Source organism: Antechinus flavipes, chromosome 6, assembly GCF_016432865.1.
Source record: "Antechinus flavipes isolate AdamAnt ecotype Samford, QLD, Australia chromosome 6, AdamAnt_v2, whole genome shotgun sequence".
Lineage (NCBI taxonomy): Eukaryota > Metazoa > Chordata > Mammalia > Dasyuromorphia > Dasyuridae > Antechinus > Antechinus flavipes.
In genome coordinates, this window is record NC_067403.1 from 139,183,382 (window position 1) to 139,209,605 (window position 26,224).

The 26,224-nt window shown below is 35.6% G+C and overlaps 1 protein-coding gene across 1 annotated transcript in view; it reads right to left on the reverse strand.

Moving 5' to 3' along the window:
* Positions 1-7,220, reverse strand: part of TET2 (tet methylcytosine dioxygenase 2) — a 45,101-nt gene extending 37,881 nt beyond the window's left edge. Inside the window, exons 1-3 of the mRNA XM_051967446.1 lie at positions 3,721-7,220; positions 1,759-1,849; positions 162-255 (exon numbers count right to left, since the gene is read on the reverse strand). Of these exons, the coding sequence (XP_051823406.1) occupies positions 162-255; positions 1,759-1,849; positions 3,721-7,180 (3,645 nt within the window). The 5' untranslated portion in view covers positions 7,181-7,220. The remainder of the gene's footprint in view (positions 1-161; positions 256-1,758; positions 1,850-3,720) is intronic.
* Positions 7,221-26,224: the final 19,004 nt, after the last annotated feature.

Sequence of the window (26,224 nt, forward strand, 5' to 3'; positions counted from 1 at the left end):
TAACCTGCTTTTGTCATAGGAGGTACACAGGCTATAAAATAACATATATAATATATATTACTAAGTGATACTAGTTTTCAAGTTATTTCTTGGGATGAGCAACTGAATTTCTAAAATGGGATTAATCAAAGTACTCTGATACTTTGTCTTATATTACTTACCCATTTGGCAATAGGGCATCCCTGAGAACTCTTGCCTTCTTTACCAGTATAGATGACTCTCTCAATTCTAATAGCTTTACCCTTCTGTCCAAACCTTAAAAAACAAAAACAGAAACAAACACAAACCACCACACACACACACACACACACACACACACACACACACACACACACATACACACACACAATCAGCATATGGACCCGGTAATGTGGTCAAACAAAATCATGTACTCTGACAACACATCCAATTCTATGACCAAAACATTTTTTTAAAGGATTCTACTATTTACTTTAAAAAATAAGATCTGAGCCATTCAAAGTAAATAAGAATAAATTGTTTCAACCTTATTTCTCTTGGTAGAAAATATATTGAGAAGCTGTAAATGACCAATTTGGAAATAGTGCTAATTAGATGACAGCTGTTGAGAGCTTATTCTGATATAAAATCTCACAATCCATAAGGCTTCCTTTCATTTTGTTTAAATGGAATAATCTAAACCATGCACTTAATTATTTTTGTTTCACTACTCAATGTAGAAATTTTGAAGTTTTACATAATTCATAAAAAATTCATAAAAAAATGTTATAACACCTTTATTTCCACTGCTCTCCTTTAATGGTCTAGTTTAGTACACAGACAAACCCTTAGACATGCATTTTGGAAGCAAACCTTATACAATGGGTTCTATTTTTCCTTTACACTTAGGGTATTCCCTGCTAATGAATCAAGCATTCAATGAAACATACTAATACCAGCAGATCATTAAGGAATGGGTCATTAGTACATTTGTATACATTTATGAGCTAGCATTGGAACTTGCTAGCAAGGAATGAGGTAAGACTCCAGCTAAGCATTTTTTTTTTGTCTGAGGCATCATAATGAATCTTAACAATTAGATAAAATATTAATAAAGAAAAGGCATCCTAGGTGTAGAATCATGCAGGGATTCAATCACCCTCATTGATGTCTAAGACATAGAGGCTACAGAAGCTTACATTCATGGATCACTCTTATAATGGCAGGCTACTTATATAGAGAGCTTGTGTAGACTGTGGGAAATCATTCTGCATGCAAAACTAACAGCTAAGGAAGTGCTGTTATAAACAGATTCTGTCATATGCCATGTATTACATTTTCTTCTTTGTTCATAAATGGCAACTTTCTTAGGAAGTTGCTAATTGGCAACTGAAGGTAAATTTGTCTCCATTTCACTTCTGCATTTGTGTATTATCTCATTTTTTTCTTTCTTTCATGTTTTATCATCAGCAGGAAAAAGCCAGATCTGGGTCTATCTTTTCAGCTCCTGCCAACACTCCTGTGCCTCTCAGGTTGGCTAATTCTTGTTCTTGCCTGGGCTTTCTGGCATCCATCTCAAAGTGGGCAGCCTGTGCCAGCTAACAGACTATTAGTCCTGTCAAATATTGTGACTCTCTGATGAATAGCACAGTGTGTAATGTTGGCAACACTGGAGTAGCTAAGCCCACCAATAATTATTTGATTTACAATTGTTTACTTCTTTGTATGTGAATCCTGGAAAAATTCTGACATACACAAAAGGATAAACGTTAATCTGCCCTGTGCCTTTGTGTTAATTACCTTTCTTCCATGATTTCTCTAATAGCTGCCACATTAGGACCTGCTCCTAGATGGGTATAAAAAGGACCTTCATCTTTTTCAATAATTTGCTCTGTTGAAATAATAGAAGATTATTATTTTAGACCTCAATTATACTAAGTGTTAAGGCTACATTCACAAAGCTTATTCCCCAACTGCACATTAAGGGCCCTAAAGGTGACTTGTTATAATAGAAAAAAAATTTTTTACAGGATGAGCAAATTAGTTGACTGATCTTCTACCAGAAATTATGCCAAATGATTAATAAGGAGAGCAGCTAGATAAAAAGAATATTTTGATGTGCATTGCAAAGATGGGGAGGAAAAAAACTGACCTTTTAGTGGGAGAGTGATCAAGTAAATAGAACTGAATTAGAAAAATTGTGCTGGGAATTAGAACATATTATATGTCACTTCCACCACAACTTTCATTTTTAAATGAAAAATTTTTAAAAGCTATCTGTCACCTGGATTGTTATACATTAGTAAAATTTATCTTCAATGATGAATTTAATTGTATTCTTTAAGAACCTCTATTTCTCCTTTTGCTTTGCCAAACATCAAAGTGGGACTATTTATTTCCTTATTCAGACTTCTTTTATATTAAGAAGACTTAACTCAATCTCATTGTTTAGACTCTCCTATTTTAGTGTGGAATGATTTCTACAAGAAATAAAACAAGACAAAAAACTGGAGCTATAACCCATATAGAATGGTCTATTTGTCCCCTTGTTGTTCTCAGCAAACAATATACACACATGCACACATATGTATATAAACCACATATATGTGTAACATGTATATAACATGTGTGTATACACATGCGACATGTATGTGTGTGTGTGTGTATATATATATATATATATATATATATATATATATATATATATATATATATATATATATTTGCTTTGGGTATTGTGGGGATTGGGAGATAAGAGAAGAGAATGAAAAAGTCCTGACTATAATTTACTCAGCATCAGCTATAAAAGACTGCTGTGAGGTATGTATGTAGTTAACATTGACCACACAAAGAAAAAAATAAACAGTTTTAGTCTTCATTTAACCCATTCCCCTTATAAAATGTCTTTTGGTATCATTGTCAGAAAGAGAACATTCGTCTGGGTGTATCATTAGTCAGATCCAGTATGTCATTTCTTAATATCCTTTCAAATAACATGTTTTTTAATATCAGAAAAGGGAAGCATTTGGGATTTGATTCTTTTTCTTTCCCAATCACAAATCCTGTATTCAAAGACATAAAGGTCCCCCTATATCTCTAGGATATATCAAATAGCCTGAATTTTAACCAAAATATAGTTTTGAAAAAAGATACTAACTTGATTATTAAATGCATGCTACTTTAAAGATAAAATGGAAAGAATAATAAAAAAATCATGGGGGGGGACATTTGGGACATAAATACCTAACAAAAGATACTTTCAAAGTTTATGCTATAATTTTTCATAATTCATTAGCAGAATAGAGATTTATTTCCATCTTAATAAAAAATGCATCTTTTAAAAATGCCAGTATAAGCAAATTCAACAATGATTAAAAAAACTTCTAAATGAACTTTTCTAAGATACTATCTTCTTATTTCATTAGATTTCTTTTCATAGTTTTCCTCACAAGGAAATGGGATGCAAAGGGCTAAACAGATTGTATAATCCAAAACAGAAACACATATTTTAAAAAGGCTTTGAACATAAAATAAATGAACATGCACAACTGTTTTGGAAAAAAAAATAGTACAGCTCTGATGTTCTTCATGTATAACACTAGCATCTTTAATTGAAAGGACAAAAATGTAAGCTTCAGATTTTTATGATCCTCTACAAACTGCCAGTTGACGTGGTTCTAAAAAAGACAATCTCATATCTGAAGGCAAATTTGCTAATTCTGGATGAGCACCATGTGTTTGAGTTTCATTTCTGGCACTTACCTACACAACTGCATGATGGGAAATCATATTGGGTCTTGACAGGTGTATCCAATAAATTTTTTATAGGTGTATCTAGTAACTTGGAAGGTGACTCTAAAAAATGATTTAGAACAGAACCAGCTGTTCTTTTTGTGGGTGTTTTTTCAGAAGAAGAAGTTGCTTGCTGCTCTGATGTTGGGGTATGCCCATCAAGTTCTGAAGCACTGGTATTTCTAGTTAACACAGTGACTGGTCCTGCCATTTCTACTTTCACATGCTTTTGTGACTTGATTGTAAGGGCCTTGTGATCAAACAGGGACTTAACCTGAATCTGTTTCAGCTGCTGCTCCATGGTCTCAATGATGCTCTTTTGTTGTGACTGATCACATCCCAAATGCTGCACTTCTTGCTTTGCAGCCTTTTTCCATGCTTTGATCTCTGGTGGTCCTGCCAAGGAACTCATACAGGCATTTGGCTTAGCTCCACTTTCCACCTTAATTGGCTTGAGCATCTGTCTGTGGCAAGCCTCAGTCTTGGCTTGTTGAGCTTGTTGTTGCTCTTGCCTTTGCAGGAGGTGCCACCGTAGGGCAGCATGCTTTTGGAAGTCCTTTTGTGGAGGTGATTGAATGTGATTTGCTCTCTGTTCTGGAACAGCTAGGGCAGCTGGTTGGTGATGCAATGAGTACCTTTGCTGAAGGTCCTGAGTTATTTGCTTGCTAGGCAAGTCTTGGTTCTTATTGTGATATCCCTGTGGTTGCTGAGGTGGTAACTGTTGATGGGGAGACGCTTGCTGCAAGTTATGTCCCTGTTCTTGAAAGCACCTATGAGACACACCTGCTTTTGAAGTTGTATTATTTGGAAAGTATTGCATAAGTTGCAAGTCTTGTGTTTTGTTTCCTATGAAGAATTCAGAATTACTGGTATTTTCCTTCCTTTCTGAAGCCAAGTATATATTGTTTTGGCATGAAAGTTGTGTGTTTATGTTTGATTTCAGCATCTGGCCATAAGAAGAGTTTTTACTATTGATATTGTGTACCTGCTCTAGCCCTACATGTGTGTTATGAGATAGGAACTCATCAGACTTATTATACTGATTTTCAGAATGAAGGCATTCCTCTCTTTTCGTCTGACCAAAGGAGGGCCTCTCTTTCTGTTGCTCATTACTGCCATGTGAATGAGGAAAAATTTGGAGCCCTGCTTCTTTATTCTTCCCATTAATTTTTTGCTGCTGCTGATTTAGAGTGAGAGGAAGGTTTAAAGGCAATTTTGCTTGTGCTGCCTGTTTCTGAAGTGAATGCTGTGACAGGTGTGAGGGTAAGAATGGCTCAGTTTCTGCAGCCTGAGGGTTCAAGTGCTGCTGTTTCAGTGATGGGTCTAAGGGTTTCTCAACTTGGTAATCTGGTTTTCCTTGAAAATTAAATTTTGGTATGCAGTGTGCCTGCATATGGACTTGGAGTGGAGATTCTATCTTAGGGAGGGGCATTTGGGATGAATGCTTTTGGAACTGGTCCATCAGGGCCTGAGACTGCACTTGGACATTCTCCATTTGGTACATCTGGGGCATCTGATCCTGTTGCACCATTTTCTGGATGTAAGTTTGCCCTTGGGTTCCTTTGGATAAGTTGGGACCCCTGGAATATTGTTTTGAGGTCATCTGATCAATTTTATTGGACTGATATTGAAGCATCATCCTCAATAATTCTTCCTTAGATTTTGGGTGAGACTCTCCTTGATGAAAGTGAGAGGAATTTAGATCAATCCAGCCTGGTTTCAGGTATGACTGAGTTTGTAGCACATGCTCTTTTGCCTCCTGCCTTTCCTTCTCACTTGATACTTCTTGATCTTTTTGTCCAATAAACTTCTGATAGTGTTGCTGGAGATCTCTACCACTTCCAATAACTTCTGGTTGTTGATTGGGCTGTTCTGATATTGGCTTTTTTCCCTCAGAGCATGAGGGAACTGCCAATGTCATAATGGAAGCTGATATTTCATTTTGGTGGACACAAATATTCTGAGGCTTTTCTGGAAACATTAAAGATTTGGTAGCACATGTGGATAGGTCAGGATTCTGAGACATAGGGCCTTCTGACACTCCCTCATTCTTCATTTCCCTTAGAAGATTTTCTTCACTTTGGCTGGGATAATGATGGGGTTTTTCTGTCACCTCATCATGCAGAGTGCTTTCCATTTCTGAGGGAGGTTGTGGAACTGGAGGAGGAGAAAGAGGAGGAGGAGGTAGAAGAGGAAGAAGAAAAGGAAGAGGAGATGATTGGGGTGGTGGTGGAGGAGTAGTGGCAATGAGAGAATCCTTTGCAAACACAGAGTTTTGCCTCAAGTAAGCTCCACTCATTTCAGTTTGCTTTGAATATCCATCAGAGTTGCCACCAGGAATTTGCAGGTTGTTGCCAGAACCTAGACAGAATTCTTCAACAGGTACCAGCTCTGGGGTTCCTTGGTGGTTACGGTTCTCTACTGGAGAGGGACATATCTCAAAAATGGATTTCTGTTGTTGCACCTGTTTTTCTGGCTTCTGAAGGGGATAGCTATCTGGCATTGTAGCTGGTACACTGGAGTTATCAGCATTGCAGGCCTCAGGCACCACTGCAGCTGGCACTTGAGGCAGCTCAGAGTTTGAGGTCAGTGGGGAGTTAGTTTGCCCTGAGGTATGTGATGAATGAGTGACCTCATAGGACAACTCATTAGTAGCCTGACTATTAATGGCATTTATGTGAGATGTGGTTTTCTGCATTGCAATGGAAACACGATCTGGATAATATGGAGACAGTGTTTTTTCCAGGAGTTCACCATGTGTGTTTTCCATAGAAGAGGCAGAAACTGTAGCACCATTAGGCATTGGCACTGCCTTGTTTTTAAGATATAATACAATGTTCTTGTTTGAGTAACTAGCATTTTTCCTCTCCTGCTCATTTTGATTTTTAAATTGTGAGTTTTCAGACTCACTGAAGTTATGCCTTGCAGAGCAGGGAAAATCTGAGACTAATTCTTCCTGAACTGTGAAGTTCAGAGGCACCTTGTTACATGAATTGGAGACATTTGGTTGATTGCTGTTTTCACCTTGATTATTTCCTTCTTGATTTCTCCTGAAGTCATGTCTTTCCCCATTGATATCTTGATCTTGTTTCACTTTCTTGTTCTGATGGATTCCAGAGAGAGAAGGCTCACTAGATGTACGTTTTAGTCCCCCATTTTGCATACACTTGGGATACTCTCTATCTTCGTGCATGAAGTCTGGGCTGACACAATTATTCTGGCTTTCCTTTGCAGGGGGCATTCCATAACTGTTCTTGAATGATAGCCACCTATTTTCACAATTTACTTCTGGATGAGGCCTCTCTGTTAATGGACTGCCATTCTGTAGCTTCACTGCCAGTGACTCTGTCTGACAAATGTGAGAAGGTGGTGGTATCAGGAATGGACTTAATCTATTGCCCTCAATATGGTTGGTTCTATCCTGTTCCATCTGGCTTGCTTCAGGGCCATCCACAAGGCTGCTCTCTAAAGGTATCTTAAAGGAGAAAACGGGAGGGAAAAGAGAAAAGTCAATCAAATTTGTTAATATATATTAAATGCTAATAATTTTACAGAATAATAATGATACTTTATATATGTAGTAAATGTGTACTTTTTTATCTTCTCACTATGATTTACCAAATCTATTGAACTTCACAACCTACCAACAATTATTCACGGATCTTTTTCCTACATCTTTCACTTAATGTACTGTAGTCAATTTTTAGTTATTTGTGTAATGGGATGGAAGGTACAAAGATGTTTAATGCATGTAATGCAGTACATTTTTATAGTATCCATCAATAGTTTCCCTCTCTAATGTCAAAAATATTGAGTAGCAGCAACAATAAAGGAGGGTTACTTTTTAATTTTTGCTCACCAGTTAGCAACATACTCAACAATTAATGGTTGAAGTGTTAATCAGTAATTCAGTTCAAAAGGTTGAAGAAAAGGAGGGAAATGAAAAACACGAGGACTAAATAAACCACAGTTTCCATGATATGTTCCTGAATAATAGAGTATTATTTGTACATTTTGTGCCGAGCTATTTCTTTCTCATGCATTCAGTCATTCTCTTTCCTTTAAAGACTATAAACCAATAAATATCTATAAACATGTTTTTGGGTTCGTAATTTCCTATATTTATTTCTTTTGTATTGATTTTTGCTTTCTTCCCTCTTTAAGTCAGCACAATATATCTTATACCCTGATATTTTCTCCAAAATTTTTCCTTATTCTTAAAACATTTGGTTTTTGAGATCTATGGATAGAAATTATATTAAATGATGTGTTTTATTTCTTTAACCACAAAATGTCCTAGCAAAAAATCATTACTCCCATTGGGCAGAGAAACTGGGCTATTGAAAAGATGCAGAACAAGGAAGAGAATTGTTTGTTTATGGAGCCTTTACCTTTTACTTCACATATGGATAGGGAAATTTCAGTCTATCTAGTTAGCTTACAAAGTTGACATTTGGGAAAAACCCTGTTTCCAAGAAAGTCAACTATCTCAGATCACAATTTGGAGAATCTAACAATTTTCAATAATGAAGGGATAAAGAAGCCATGTTTTGGTGATAGGAATATGGCGTTCTTAAAACTGAACTACATCTTCCAAGTAAAAAGTACTAACAAAAATCCATTGGCCAACTTTGTACCTAGACACACACAAATATAGGAGCACACATAATTTATGTGCTTGTTTTCTCAATTATATACTTTTTTTGAATACATAGAATTAAAATTTAGCAAAACCATTTTTTTTCACAACATGCTATTTATTTGGGGGAACATGCATTAAATATAAAAAAACTGAATTCTAGAATAGATTAACAAATTCAACATAAGAAGAAATAGTTTACAAAATTTATTTTGATAGATATTCTTCAGCATAATAGTAATTTCAATAAATAATTTAGCTCATCAACATAGTGATTCTTTTTATAGAGATAAAGTCTGTCAATAAATATTAAACCCATTTTTGTTGTCCATAAAAGCATTTTCCTTTTAACAACTACTTATGTGAATTTTTGTGGTTCACTTTTCCAAGGGAACTTGGGAAACTTATACAAGAATCGTAGTGTTCAGTCTACTATCCCATAGTAGTTTAGTTTTTCTGAATGATATTACTTTAGTTTTTCATAGAAAGAAGATAGAAGTTGGATTTTTCATTTTTAATTCTATAGGGACCTAAGGTTAAGCAAGTTGTAATCTCACAGGTGCCTGCTGCTATACCAGGAAGATGATCATATTTTAGAATTCCCTATAAGCAACTATTTTGTCAGTTGTAGAGAAGGATTATTTATGTGCTTTCAATTTTGTTTTCTCACTGAAGAGTATCTAATTTATATAACATGCAATGCATATTAAAATACTATTCCCCTGCTCATGTGAACAGTTAGAAATACCTCTCCTAAAATTAGAGTAATTCTTGGAGGTTCATACAAGTTAAATTTCTGTGTGCAGAATGATTAATGCTGAATAAAATTGTTTTCATTGGAATCATCTTCTAGATAGAGAATTCTATTTTGACAATAGGGACAATTTTACAATAAGAATAATGAATGATTAAACTAAATATACAGTAGACACTGGCTAAGTAAGACAACCCTAATATCCTTCCTTGACTGCTAAAGATTATTCCCCATTACCTCTATAAAATTCAAATGATAACTAAAGTTATTTTTCCTATTGAGATTTGTGAACAGTAGAAGACCTACAGTAGCTTGGTGATGCAAGATATCGAATGCTGAGCCTGGAGTTAGGAAAATCCAAGTTTAAATTTGACCTTAAATGTGGTAAACTACTTCAATATCTTAATCAAGAAAACCCCAAATGGGATCATGAAGAGTTAGATGCAACTGAACAACTATCACAAAGGAATGACTTGCTAATTGAATGGATGTCTCATAATTTATATTCCTAACAGGCCATTCTAATGGCTTATTTTTTAAATTTAAAAGTAGAAATACAATGTTTATTTTACTTACAAGGTGATAGATAGGATGGCACAGTAGAAAGAGTGATATATTTGGAGAGGAATTGAGTTCAAATCAGTTCTGTCACCTTCTGTATAATCTTAGGCAATTTACTTAACCTTTCTGGACCTTGGTTTCCTTATTTATAAAATTAGGATATCAAATTAAATGACTGGTAAAGTTATCTCTAGATTATGCCATCATTTTATTGGACAAGTACCTTCTCCATGCAGCTTTCTTTGGATGTACCCTAGTACTATCATGGATAGGAGAAATAGTCTTTGGATAGATTATATTGCTATATAGCTTTAAAGAACTTTTATTTTAATGGCAAAGTAATGTCTTTACACACACACACACACACACACACACACACACAAATTCACACACACAACTCAACTAGGTGGCATAGTGGATTGTACTAGTCTTGAAATTAAGAAGATGACTTTAAGTCATGTCTCTGATACCAGTTTATGACTTTGAGAAAGTCAACCAACACTTCTTAGCAAGGACCTTCTCTATGTAATTTCCTTTGGAGAGATCTTCTTAATGTTATTTTTCTGGCTCAATCCATACTTTTTCAGGTCATCAATTCAACTCTTCCCTATAGGTCAGGGCTTCTTAAATGTTTTCTACTTGTAATCCCTTTTTGTCTAAGAAACTTTTGCATAACCCTGGGCATGTAGATCTATAAAGCAGGGTCCAAATTAAACATCTACTGATAATAAATTCGTAGCCTTACTTTCAATTATAAAACTCCATATGGGGTCCTGACTCACAGTTTAAGAATCTGGGCCATTGGTAACTAGATGCAACCTTTGCATTCCTAGCCTCTGAATGATGAGTTTTTGCTTTAGTTTTCATTATTCCAGGTTTGTTGTTGCATAAGAGACATGGACCAAATTATGATCAAGTGAGATTTATACCAGAATAAAGAACAAATGAGCAGAATCAAGAAGATATCACACACAGTAAGAATGACTTAGAGAGGATGACTTTGGGAAGATGGTAATTTCAAGTTTTCCAGATTTCTTCCACAAAACAAAATTGAGCTTCAGGATAACTGCAGACTCATGAAAAACAAATGAGAGTTGGGGCATAACAGCAGTCCTCCTGGACACCTGGAGAAGATCTGAGTAAAGAAACCAGGACAGAGGTTTAGCCAGTTTAAAGTGAAAACACTTCCAGACTAGTTCCACTGAAACAGTGAGTGGGGAGTCCTAGGGTTAACTGGGTTCAGAGATAGTCCCAGCCTAACATAGGAACTTTCACCTCTAAGACAGTGTGGGAAGTCCAAGGATCTGAGTCTGGGAAGATTGAGGAAATCTCTGTTGATAAGGAATGGCAGACCCAGTTCTGATGCTGAGTCACTGCCCTGGGCAAGAAGAAACCAACACATGGCAACCTGGTGAGTGCAGAAGTAGCAGGACAAGGTAGTTGCTGGCTGTTGGCAGTTACAAGAGGGTGAAGTTAATTTGGGGTTCTAGATTGGCGGGAGAACTGAAATAAAGCAAGAAGTATCATCCTCGCAACCCACCCAAGGACTAGAGATGATTTTACCAATAAGCTCTTATTTTAACAATGATCAGGCAATGGAGAAAGAACCCAACTACAGAAAAGAATAGGGAAGATAAGGCTTCTTCTTCAGAGGAGGATACTTCACAGGAGTAAAAAAAAAGCCTCTTTTACCTCAAACACTAATGTTAAAAGATTATCTGCTCCAAAAGTATTCACAGAAGAACTCAAAAAAGACTTGAAATCAGATGAGAGAGATTGAGGAAAAAATTAAGAACAATGCCAAGAAAAATAAGAATATTATGAAAAAGAAAAGTGATTCAATTAGAAAAGGAGATCCAGAGTTTTAAGGAAGTAAATGACTCTGAAAATTAGAATCAGGAAAGGGCAAGTCAGTGAAATTATGAAACCAAGAAATAATAAAACAAAACAATAAATGAAAAAAGTAGAAGAGAATGTGAGATCTCACAAGAAAAACAACAAATCTAGAGAACAGATCAAGAAGAGAAAATATGAGAATAACTGGATTACCTGAAAGTTATGTCTAAAAAAAAAGAAAACCCCTCATACAGTAACACAAGAAATAAAGAAAATGGTGCTGAAGTAAAAGAACAAGAGGGGAAAAAAGAAATAGAAAAAAAAATCCACCAATCACCACTTGAAAGAGATTTTTAACAAGGAAAACAAACAGGAAAATCATCGCTAAATTTCAAAAGCTCAAATTTTTATAAACAATAACAACAATAACAAAATTCAAATATGCTGGAGCTATGATTAGAATAACACAAGACCTGTCAGGAGCTTTAATGAAAGCCTGCAGGTCTTAGAATATTGGCAAATTGACAATCAAAAGAACTAGTGTTATGATTGAAAATATATCCAAAAAAATTAAGTATAATACTGAATGGAAAAATAGGGCATTTAATGAATTTTCAGATTTTCAGAATTTTGTTGCAAACAAACCAGAACTCAATAGAAAATTCAACATATAGGCCAAGATGGCAGAGAAAACACACACATTTATTTAAGCTTTTTCTTGCCCTCAGACTACTTTTTTTTTTTTTTTAATGATACAGCCTCAGAATTAGTGCTTGACTGAAAAAACCCACAAATACATTACCAACAGAAGATATCCTCAAACTTTACCAGAAAAGGTCTGTTTTTGCTTGTGGGCAAGGATGGTTAGATCAGGTGCAGACTGCAAGGAGGCAGTGAGTGCATGGAAGGCAGCTCACACTGAGAAGACTGGAGGGGATGGAGTGTAGTCTCAGTCCTTGGAAAACTTGTGGGGAGAACTTTACCAAGTGTGAACTTCTTTGCCCTGGCAGCAAGTCAGTAGATCAGTAGAGAAGCTACAAACACAGGGAATAAAGACTTCAATTCTGAAATACTGGGGTCTCTTGGGACCTGCCACACCCACCCAACACGCAAAGTGACTCAGCACACTCTCAGAGTCTCAGAGAGCAACAGCTGTGCAGTCATTGCCATTCCACTTATTCTTCATTGCTACCTCCTTTAGTCTGTAGAGGAAGCTTGGTAACACCATACTGCCCAAAAAGCAGATCGTATTTGCTTTTTTTGTTTGTTTTCTTTGGTTCTTTTTTGTCAAAATGAGCAAAAAATTAAAGCACACTCTAACTATAGATAGCTTCCATACGGATAGAAAGCAGACTTCAAACCCTGAGGAGACTAAAAACAGATTCTCTCCAGATGAATCCCCAAAATGGAATATGATCTGGTCCCCATCACAAAAGACTCTCATAGAAGAAATTAAAAAGGCTCTTACAAAAGAGCTAAAGGAAAGGGAAGCTTGGCAAGAGAGTCTGGATAAGTCATTTCACTCATTTAAAGACAGAGTGGATAAAGAAATCAAATCCCTGAAAAACAGAATTAATGAATTGGAAAAGGTAAACAAGTCCAAGGAAAACAGAATTAGTGAATTGGAAAAAGAAACTAGCTCTCTAAAAAACAACATTGGTGAAATGGAAAAAAATTTCCATAGACCAAAACAACTCACTTAAAAACTCAATTGGACAATTACAAAAAGAAATTTAAAAAGTAAATGAAGAAAATCATTAAAAACCAGAATTGAACAAATGGAAATGAATGACTTGAGGAGACACCAAGAATCAGTCAAAACCAAAAAAAAAGAAACAATGGAAAAAAATGTTAAATACCTACTTGGGAAAACAACAGACCTGGAAAATAGATCTAGGAGAGATAATCTGAAAATTATTGCGTTTCCTGAAAATTATGATGAAAAAAAAGAGCCAACACACTATTTTTCAGGAAGTCATCAAAGAGAATTGCCGAGATGTTATAGAAACAGAGGGTAAAATAGACATTGAAAGAATTCATCTATCACCAACTGAAAGAGATGCTAAAATCAAAACTCCAAGAAATATTGTGGCTAAATTCCAGAACTATCAGACCAAGGGAAAAATACTACAAGCAGCTAGAAAAAACAATTCAAATATAGAGGAGCCACAATAAGGATTACTCAGGATCTAGTAGCCCACATTAAAGGATTGAAGGGCCTGGAATCTGATATTCCTAAAGGCTAAGGAACTTGGTATGTAGCTAAGAATAACTTACCCAGCTAAAATGAACATTTTTTTCCCCCCCAGGGAAGAAGATGGACACTCAATGAAATAAGTGAATTTCATCTATTTCTGATGAAAAAACAGGAATTAAACAAAAAGTTTGATCTCCAAATATAGGACTCAGGAGAAACATAAAAAAGTAAAAAAGAAATCTTGGGAACTATATTTCTGTTATAAAGATACATAAAGAACACATGTATAATTTGTTCTAGAAATTAGAGGTGCAAAGGAAATTGTACCAGAAAAAGGGTAAAGTGGAGGTACTACATCTCATGAAGAGGCAAAGAAAATCTATTATATTTGACGGAAAGAAGGAAGTGGGGACAAACACAGTGGGTATCTTACTCTCATCAGAATTGGCTTAAAGAAAAAAAAATAGACATATTCGATTTACAGAGAAACTTCTCCCACTTCATTGAAAAGTGGGAGGGGAAAAGTGAAAAGGGAAGGAGTAAGCTAAGCAGAAGGGAAAATAGAAATTATGAGGAAAAGGGGTAAAAAATTCAAGAAACTCTAAGGTCAGGGGAGGGATCCTAAAAAGGGAAGGCTGTGAAAGGAAATTGTGCTCACAAGTTTAATACTCGGAAGGGGAATAAGGGGGAAAGAAAGGAGAAAAGCAAAAGTAGGAGTTAACGAGATGGCAAGAAATACAGAATTAGTAATTTTAACCATAGATGTGAATGGGGTAAACTCCCCCATAAAGAGGAAGCAGTTAGCAGACTGGATTAAAAGCCAGAATCCTACAATATGTTATTTACAGGAAACACACTTGAAGCAGGGTGATACATACAAAGTAAAGGTAAAAGGTTGGAGCAAAATCTACTATGCTTCACGTGAAGTAAAAAAAGCAGATCAAACAAAAGCAAAAATTGATCTAATTAAAAGAGATAAGGAAGGGTACTATATCTTGCTAAATGGTAGCATAAATAATGAAGCAATATCAATATTAAACATATATACACCAAGTGGTGTAGCATCTAAATTCTTAAAGGAGAAATAAAGAGAGCTGCAAGAAGAAACAGACAGCAAAACTATATTAGTGGAAAATCTCAACCTTGTTCTCTCAGAATTAGATAAATCAAATGACAAAATAAATAAGAAAGAAGTTAAAGAAGTAAACAGAATATTAGAATAGTTAGGTATGATAGATCTTTGGAGAAAACTAAATGGAGACAGAAAGGAATACACTTTCTTCTTGGCAGTTCATGGAACCTATACAAAAATTGACCATATATTAGTACATAAAGACCTTAAATTCAAATGCAGAAAGTAAATGCATCTTTTTCAGACCACAATGTAGTGAAAATTACATTCAATAAAAAGCCAGGGGAAGATAGACCAAAAAATAATTGGAAACTAAATAATCTCATCCTAAAGAATGATTAGGTAAAACAGCAAATCATAGACATAACTAATAACTTCACCCAAGAAAATGACAATAATGAAACATCATACCAAAATGTGTGGGATACAGCCAAAACAGTAATAAGGGGAAATTTTATATCTCTAGAGGCCTACTTGCATAAAATAGAGAAAGAAAAGGTCAATGAATTGGGCTTGCAACTAAAAAAGCTAGAAAAGGCACAAATTAAAACCCCCAGTCAAACACTAAACTTGAAATTCTAAAAATAAAAGGAGAGATTAATAAAATTGACTATAAATAAACTATTGAATTAATTAATAAAACTAAGAGTTGGTTCTATGAAAAAACCAACAAAATAAGATAAACCCTTAGTAAATCTGATTAAAAAAAGGAAAGAGGAAAATCAAATTGTTAGTCTTAAAAATAAAAAGGGAGAACTCACCACGAATGAAGAGGAAATTAGAGCAATAATTAGTAGTTACTTTGCCCAATTTTATGCCAATATATTCGATAACTTAAATGAAATGGAAGAATACCTTCAAAAATATAACTTGCCCAGATTAACAGAGGAAGAAGTAAATTGGCTAAACAATCCCATTTTAGAAAAAGAAATAGAACAAGCTATTAATCAACCCTCTAAGAAAAAATCCCCAGGACCGGATGATTTTACATGTGAATCTAGCAAACATTTAAAGAACAATTAACTTCAATGCTATATAAACTATGTGAAAAAAATAGAGATTGAAGGAGTCATACAATTCATTTTATGACACAGACATGGTACTGATACCTAAAGCTGGTAGGTTAAAAACAGAGAAAGAAAATTACAGACCAATTTCCCTAATAAATATTGATACTAAACTCTTAAATAAAATATTAGCAAAAATATTATAGAAAATCATCCTGAGGATAATACATTATGACTAAGTAAGATTTATACCAGGAATGCAGGACTAGTTCAATATTAAGAAAACTATTAGCATACTTGACTATATTAATAACCAAATTAACAAAAACCATATGATCATCTCAAAAGATGCAAAAAAAGTATTTGATAAAACCCAACATCCATTCCTAATAAAAACACTCGAGAGTAGAGGAATAAATGGACTTTTCCTTAAAATAGTCAGGAGCATATATTTAAAACCATCAGTAAGCATCATATGTAATGAGGATAAACTGGAAACATTCCCAATAAGATCAGGAGTGAAACAAGGCTGCCCACTATCACCATTATTATTCAATATTGTAGTAGAAACGCTAGCTTCAGCAATAAGAGTTGAGAAAGAGATTAAAGGGATTAGACTAGGAAACCAAATTATTACTCTTTGCAGATGATATGATGGTAAATTTAGAGTACCCCAGAGATTCAACTAAAAAGCTATTAGAAATAATCCACAACTTTAGCAAAGTTGCAGGATACAAAATAAACCAACATAAATCCTTAGCATTTTTATACATCACCAACAAAATCCAACAGCAAGAGGTACAAAGAGAAATTCCATTCAAAATAACTGTCAATAGCATAAAATATTTGGGAATCGATCTGCCAAAGGAAAGTCAGGAATTATATGAGCAAAACTACAAAATACTTTCCACACAAATAAAGTCAGATTTAAATAATTGGAAAAATATTAAGTGCTCTTGGATAGGCCAAGTGAATGTAATAAAGATGACAATACTATCTAAACTAATCTATTTATTTAGTGCTATACCAATTAGACTCCCAAGAAACTATTTTAATGACCTAGAAAAAATAATAACAAAATTTATATGGAAGAACAAAAGGTCAAGAATTTCAAGAGAACTAATGAAAAAAAATCAAATGAAGGTGACCTCGCTGTATCTGATCTAAAACTATATTATAAAGCAGTGGTCAACAAAACTATTTGGTATTGGCTAAGAAATAGACCAGTTGATCAGTGGAATAGGTTAGGTTCACAGGACAAAATAGGCAATAACTATAGCAATCTAGTGTTTGACAAATCCAAAGATCCCAACTTTTGGGATGAGAATTCACTATTTGACAAAAACTGCTGGGAAAACTGGAAATTAGTGTGGCAGAAACTAGGCATAGACCCACACTTAACACTGTACACCAAAATAAGATCAAAATAGGTTCATGATTTAGGCATAAAGAACGAGATTATAAATAAATTAGAGGAATATTGGACAGTTTACCTCTCAGACCTGTGGAGGAGGAAGGAACTTATGATCAAAGAAGAACTAGAGATCATTATTGATCACAAAATAGAAAATTTTGATTATATCAAATTAGAAAGCTTTTGTATAAATGAAACAAATACAAATAAGATTAGAAGGGAAGCAATAAACTGGGAAAACATTTTTACAGCTAAAGGTTCAGATAAAGGCCTCATTTCCAAAATATATAGAGTTGACTCTAATTTATAAAAAATCAGGTTATTCTCCAATTGATTAAATGGTCCTTTGGCAGATGGATTCCCAAATATTTTATGCTATTGACAGTTATTTTGAATGGAATTTCTCTTTGTACCTCTTGCTGTTGGATTTTGTTGGTGATATGGATATGAACAGAGCATTTTCAGATGACGAAATTGAAACTATTTCTATTCATATGAATATGACCATTCATATGAAAGGGTGTTCCAAATCACTACTGATCAGAGAAATGCAAATTAAGACACCTCTGAGATACCACTATACACCAGTCAGATTGGCTAGGATGACAGGAAAAGAGAGTGATGAAAGTTGGAGGGGATGTGGGAAAACTGGGACACATGCATTGTTGGTGGAGTTGTGAATGGATTCAGTCATTCTGGAGAGCAATTTGCAACTATGCTCAAAAAGCTATCAAACTGTGCATACCCTTTGATTCAACATTGTTACTACAGGGCTTATATCCCAAAAAGATATTAAAGAAGGAAAAGGGACCTGTATGTGCCAAAATGTTTGTGGCAGCCCTGTTTGTAGTGGCTAGAAACTGGAAATTGAATGGATGCCTATCAATTGGAGACTGGTTGGGTAAATCGTGGTATATGAATGTTATGGAATATTACTGTTCTGTAAGAAATGACCAGCAGGATGAATACAGAGAGGACTGGTGAGACTTACATGAACTGATGCTAAGTGAAATGAGCAGAATCAGGAGATCATTATACACTTCAACAACAATACTGTATAAGAATGTATTCTGATGGAAGTGGATATCTTCAACAAAGAGAAGATCCAATTCAGTTCCAATTGATCAGTAATGGACAGAATCAGCTACATCCAGAGAAGGAACACTAGGAAATGAATGTGAACTACTTGCAGTTTTGTTTTTCTTCCCAGGTTATTTTTACCTTCTGAATCCAATTTTTCTTGTGCAACAAGAGAACTGTATGGATCTGCACACATATATTGTATCTAAGACATACTTTAACATGTTTAACATGTATGAGATTGTCTGCCATCTAGGGGAAGGGGTGGAGGGAAGGAAGAAAAAAGTTGGAACAGAAATGAATGCAAGGGACAATGTTGTAAAAATCACCCATGCATATGTTCTGTCAATAAAAAGCTATAATAAAAAAAAGAAAAAAAAGAAAATTCAACATATAAGAGCCAACACTAAAAACAAAATTTTAAGGAACTAAATAAGGATAAACTGTTTATGTTTTACATACATAAATGTAAGCCACAAGCCTAAGATTATCATTAGTAATTGGGTAATCCAAAAGAAAGTCTCAGTAGACCTGAGTATAATGTGATTCTAAAAAGCAAAACTACGTAAGAAAAGGTAAAAACATTAATTATGAATAAGTTGTGAGAGCAAGAACCAACATAGAGGAATTAGATGGGGAGGAAAGCTGGTAGTTCTGAAAACCTAATCACATTAGATTAAAGAAGGAATTATACATACATACATTATGTATGTATATGTGTTATGTGTACATGTGTGTATGTGTATGCATGTATGTGTGCTCACATGCTCCAAGAAGGTTAGCCCCCTTCAAAATCTATAAATAAATAAGAGGGGAAGGGAATAAGGTAAGAGGGAGGGTGTAGAAGGTGATATAGATTAATAGCAATGGGACAAATAGGGGAAAAGGATTAGAAGAGAAGATAATGGAAGCATTCTTGGGATGGGAAGAGATTAAATAATAGCAAAACAAATTAACAGATAAGAGGTAATAACCAATGATCTCTAAAAAAGTCAAAGTTAAAAAAAGATTCAATCAAAAGGGAAATTTACATTGTATGTCAGTCACATTAATATTGTTTTAGATGCATGTGTATATATGTATATATATATATATATGTGTGTGTGTGTGTGTGTGTTTATGAGTATGCCTATATACCTATACATATATGTGCATGTGTATATATATACACACACATATAGAGTGTTAGTACTTTATTCAGAAAGTTATCTTCCTAATATTAGCTCACTCATCAAATATTTACTAAAAAACTACTATGGACCTACTATTGTTCTTAGACTATGAAGAAAAATGGTTCCTATATTATGACATACAGATATATATGTGTGCATGTATATATACACACATGTATGTGTTTAAATATATTATACATATATATATATGTAGAGTCAGTTTTATAATGTGTATTTTTAAAATGAGAATTTGTTATAATATGTTTAGTTAGGGAACAATTTGAACATGTAGCATGAATTTTGTGCTTGCCTATATGTGTTTTCATCCCAGAGAAACAGAGTGAACACAAAACTTTACCAGCTGAATGGAACTGAACAAGAATGCATAAAATACACATAGGTACATACCTCAAACATCTACCAGATGCCTCAGTTCAACATGTGTGTAATCACAAAGTTTTTCATTTGTGTACTTTATTATGTTAAAAAAAATTCAATATCTCAAACATGTCTACGTAAAGGACCGCAGATATTGGGAAACTCTGAGAAAAGTATACTTGAAGCAAAGATACTTACAACAGAGTGTTTACTCAATGTGATTGATGATATAATGGTTTTCTAGTTCACATATATTTAATGTGATGTAATGCTTCTACAGTTGGTACATGCTCAGTGTGCTGTAGTGATTTAATTGTACTTAGGTATTTAAGGGCTGAGAGGATTTTTAAATAAGCAGACTCAAGTGTGTGTGAACTTGAGCTCAGACTCCAGACTACAGAAAGATCCTCCAGAAAGCTAGCCTGGACACCACATTTTGTCATTTGAAAATGGGGCACTGAAAGAAGTACACTACATTTTGAGGTTCTGGATATAAGGACCTACTCTCAGCAGTTCAACTGATGCAATTCTAAACTCAGTGCAGAAGTCCCTGTGACTTGGAAATAGGGTGAGTATAAAAATAGACAAGCAGGAAACTTTGGTAAGGACTAAACTAGTCACTTTCTTTTTTCAGCTGAAATGGGGCAAAAGAGTCTTCCCCACCCCAAGAGAAGTGTTTAGCATGCATAGTTAGGTTAATAAAAAAACAAGGTTTGTTGGTAACTTGGAAGCAGATCACTGGATTCTTAAATATATTAGAGTGAATGACTCCTTGGCTCTCTAAGGAAGACAAATTAGAGCCTGATATGTGGAAACTAATGGGAGAGCAACTATTTGAATATTATGAAGCTAAGGCTCCTGATTCAATTCCTGAAGAAACATTCCTTATATACCACATAATACAATTGGCTTTAAAGGAGCCCACAAGTTCTAAAAAAAGAAAGAAAATTTAATGAGAACAGCCTGACAAGGAAATGGAAGGAGAAAGAGCAGGTGGGGGATGGTATTGGCAAAGTAGCTGAAAAGCATGGAGAGTTAGACAAGAAAGGAGTTAAGTACAGTGCTGATGAGCTTAAAGAGTAGTACTTCTCACTTTCACAGCTCAGTTTCACCTCCGCCTATACCCGAGCAGGTGCTTAGGGCATTGCCCATCTCCTGACCCTCCCCCCTCAATTTTGCCTTCATGGGTGGAAGGAGCATTAGGAGTGGGAGGGGCAATGACACCATCAGCAATACCCATGTAGCAGTTTTGTCCACTATGGCACAATTACAAAAGGCACTAGTGAAAGCTAAAGAGGAAAGACAGGATACATCTGATGTGACAATAGAAGCACACCCTGTGATTGAAGAGTTTGATTCTTCAAGTTAAGACAGGAGAAGATACATTCCTTTAAATCTGGAAATTATCAAAGATCTGAAAAAGGTGTGCACTCTTTAGGGGTCTACATCATCTTATGTGGCTTTCTGAAGATAGTGAACTCTGCAGAATACAAGTCCAATGAAACTAGGCAACGTGGAGTTAATATACCAGTCACCTTTGATCAGCTACCAGGTTTAGGTCCTTATGCAGATACTTTACAGATTAATTACCTTATAGAAGCATATGAACAAATTGCTTCTGCTGCTATCAAAGCATGGGGCACCCTCCCAGGAAGACAAGATAGAGGGGAAGCCTTCATGAAAATAGCACAAGGTCCAAATGAACCCTTTGCTGATTTTGTGGGACATCTGTAGACAGCTGTCATATGAACTAATGGTGAAAATGTAGCAACAGAAATTATGATAAGACAACTTACTAAGGAAAATGCTAATGAAGTTTGTAGAAGAATTATACGAGGACTACATTATAAAGGACTCCTTTAGAGGATAAGATGCTGTGCCACAATAGGTACACATACCTTTTATACCCAGACTATGATGCAGACTTTTCAAGATCTGAACATGGGAAGACAGAGTCCCTTTTGGCAAAGGACTTCCAGAGAGACTTGTCAATACTTTCATTGTGGTAAAGCAGGACATTTGAAAGCTCAATGTTGGCATAAAGATAGAGTGAAAAAACAGTGTGGAAGATCAAGACCCAAAACCCCATGTCCAAAATGCAACAAAGACTTCCCTTGGGCATCATAATGTAGATTGACTCAGGGAAACTGGAAGTGGGGCTTGGCTCCAGAGGCCCAGGCAAAAAACACTTGGGACATGATGGCAGCTGATGTTACACCCAGAGAATCCTAAGAAGTTCAGTACTCCAACATGATCAATCAGCCAAGAAGCAACCTAATGGGAGAAAGGGATTACATTTGGGGAGAATAGAGTTGTATGCAGCTGGAACTACTGAGCTATCCCTTGGAGAGGTGAAATCTGTCCCTGTCTGGCCTATAGATCCTTTGCTTCCAGGCACAGTAGGCTTGACCATTTCACTTCCTGAGAATACTTACAAAACAGTGTCAATCCATACACTGATGTGGGAAACTGGGGAATGTGTAGATAATAACCCAGTCACTAATACATATATACAGTGTGTGACTTATCACCTAGGAGAAGTAGTAGCATTAGATTTATTGATACACCCACCTGATAGGCAATTTGGTGATATTTATTCAGATTTTAACTCAAAACAACAGAATCTAAGAATATTCTGGACTGCAACGATTATAGCCAATTGACCTATGCTCACTATCTATGTAAATGGCATACCATTGAAAGGGTTGGTAGACACGGGTTGCAGATTGTACAGTCATAGAGGCCCAGTCATTGACCAAAGATTAAGGCAGACACCTACATGTCTGGCTTAGAAGGATCAATAGCAGCTGAAGTTAGTGCTTTGAGATGGATGTTTGAAGGTGGAACAGGAGTTTTTATTCCTTTTGTAGTAAATAAAATCCCCATCAATCTGTGGGGAAGAGACATCCTATAACAGTTGGGATTACAATTGAGTACATTGGCTTTTTAGGCAATGCTACTGAAAGCCTGCCAACACTCTCACCTGTTCCCATTCAATAAAAAACTGATATACCAGTGTGGATAGAACAGTGGCTCTTAACAAGTGAAAAAGTTCAGGCCTTATTAGATATAGTATAGGGGCAACTTGACCAAGGACACTTACAACCTTCTCTAAGTCCTTGGAATTCCCCTGTATTTGTTGTAAAAAAGAAATCTGAAAAATGAAGGATGTTGACTGATTTGAGAAAAGTAAAAAAAAAAAAAAAGATGGAAACTATGGGAACTCTTCAGCGTGTACTTCCATCTCCTACTCAATTCCTAGAGAATTGCCTCTTTGGGTTATAGACATTAAAGATTATTTCTATTCTATCCCTCTGGATAAGGAGGATATGAAAAGATTTGCCTTTTTCTGTACCCAGCGTTATTTTAGCTGAGCCCTATGAAAGATGTGAATGAAGAGTTTTGCCACAGGGAATGAAAAATAGTCCTACTATGTGTCAAATGTATGTTGCTGCTGCTCTTACTCCAGTAAGAAAAGCATTTCCAAAAGTTATGTTATTGAATTACATGGATGATATCTTGGGGTGTGCACCTGAGGAGCAAATATTAGAAGCATGTCTTTGAAAGACCATGGAAACAGTAAGGAACTACAAATTGCATATAGCTCCAGAAAAAATTCAAAGGCATGCTCCTTTTCAATATTAGGATATGAAATATATCCTAAAGTGCTTACAGTATAAAAGCTTTCTTTAAGAACAGAAAAGTTGAACACCTTTAATGACTTTCAGAAATTGATAGAAGATATCCAATGGATGCGTCCAGTGTTAGTCTTGACTACCTATCAATTACAACCATTATATGACATTTTAAGGGGAAAAAGTGCTTTAAACTCACCACGCCAGCTTACAAAAGAAGCTCAAGAGGCTTTGAGAGAAGATGAACTGGCTTTATTCAATGTGGTTGAAAGAGTCACTCAAAAACCTCTGGAAATATCAGTTTTTGCTACACAAGAGGCACCCATAAAGTCCTTCATCAAGGAGACAATGTGATAGAGTACTCCCAGCACAACCAGACCCAATGCTTGTGGTTAGAATTTTATTAAAGGCCATTAAGAGAGTAGTACCATTATCTGAGATAAGACTGGACAAGATATACATCTTTTATACCAATGCCCAAATTAATGTATGCTGTGAAACCATCCCAGAGTGGCAAATTTTATTGGCCACAGCTCCAGATTTTACACATAGGTCTCCATTAAAGATAACCTGGCTATTATATAATTGGCAATGGATTTTTGAAGAAAAAGTTTCTGAGCTTCCTCTTAAAGGACCAACTATCTTTACAGATGCATCCAAACATAACATTTGTGCTGTCTACTCTTATGACTTTTAACTATAAAGAGAGTAGTTAGAACTCCTTTTCAGTCCACTCAGCAGAATGAATTGTATGCAATTATGCTAGCTCTTATTATCCAGGAGATGTAAATATAATATCTGATTCATCCTATTCAGTAGGTGTGATACAAAGAATTGCCACATCCCAAATAAAATTTGTAGGTTCTAATATATATCAGCTCTTTAAGGAATTTAAAGAGCAAGCAAGAAATCATCCAGGTAAGATTTATGTCTTGTATGTCTACTCTGATAGTGGACTTCCAGGTCCTATTTTTTTATGGAAATTCAAAGATAGATCACCTTCTAATTATGTTAGCCAATACTTCATTATTTCAGGCAACCCAAGAATCTCATTCGAAATATCATCAGGCTGCATGAGCTTTACGTTTGCAATTTGGGATAACAAAAGAGGAAGCTAGGAGCATAGTAAAAGCCTGTACAGCTTGCCTTCCTTTCCACGCTCCTACACTTCCTCCAGGGAAGAACCCTTGTGGTTTGAGACCCAATGAAATTTGACAAATGGATGTGACCCATTTCACTATAAATCTTTTGACCATCTGTCTTTTATCTATGTTGTAGTAGACACCTTTTCAGGATTTACTTTAGCCTTACCAGCAGCAAAAGAGACAGCTTTGTCACTGTATTCCTTCTACAAGTTTTTGCAATTATGTGTGTGCCACAAGCAATAAAAACAGATAATGGACCTGCATATACTTCTAAATATTTTGCATACTTTTGTGCACAGTATCAGATTTTACACACCACTGGCATACTTTTTAATCCTTTTTACTTTTAATCCTTAATACAATTAAGGCAATTGTAGAGAGGAGAAACAGAGACATCAAGCGCTCCTCCAAAAACAAAAGAAAGGAGGAGTCACAGGTAACCCTAGAGAACTTTTAAATTTAGCTCTTTATACTAGTAATTTTTTGAATTTTGATAAAGATGTACTGGTTCCAGCAGACAGTTTTTATAACCTGCCAGGAGGGCAGTGTCCAGTGCGAGCAGCTCCACTATCTTGAGATAATTGCCAGGTGATGTGGGGAAATCCAGAAAGTGGTGAATGAAAGGGACCAGATAGGTTAACTGCTTGGGGAAGAGAGTTTGCTTGTGTCTCTACAGATGAAGAAGGTATCAGATGGGTCCAAATGAGCCTTATCCATTGGAGAGAGATGGAGAAGACCCTTGAAACAAAGGAAAAGACCCAAGAAAACATCAGATGGTTCCATCTCTGACTATACGTACAATTGAAAAAACATGGCTGTTAAACACAATGTGTATGACAATTGACTTATGAACATCAAAAATTGTTAATGGGACTGATGCAGGACTTCAAAACTTGCAGGTATCATTGAATTCTCTGACACATGAAGTAATGGACTATTGGTTTTGGACAACCTCTTGGCTGCTGAAAGAAGTGTATGTGTGATTGTTATTTATATACCCTCTTTCTAGGTCTTGTGGACATGTATAATTTCTCATGTTAATTCGTGTTCTTTGTTACATCACTATTAGCCTGTGTTACATTACTATGTGCTTGTGTTGATGGACTTATGTATACCTGTTTCAAGTAAGACTCTTCAGTCCAGAGGAAACCTGCTAACAATATTTAGTTGGCTCCTCATTTCTCTTTGGTGCCCATCTCCCTTCCTGAGAAATCAGGGAGGGTGTGATCATCTCCCATTGGTGTCCTAACCTCCCTTCCTGAGAAGTCAGGGAGGGCGTGACCACCTGTGTTCTAAAACAAAAGAAAGAAAGATGTAGAGGACCACAGATACTGAGAAAGTATACTTGAAGCAAAAATACTTACAGCAGGGTATTTAATCAGTGTGATTGATGAAATAATGGTTCTCTACTTCACATATACTTACTACTTAGTGTGATGTAATGGTTCTACAGCTGGCACATGCTCAGTGTGCTGTAGTGATTTAATTGTGTATTTAAGGGCTGAGAGGACTTGAAATAAGCAG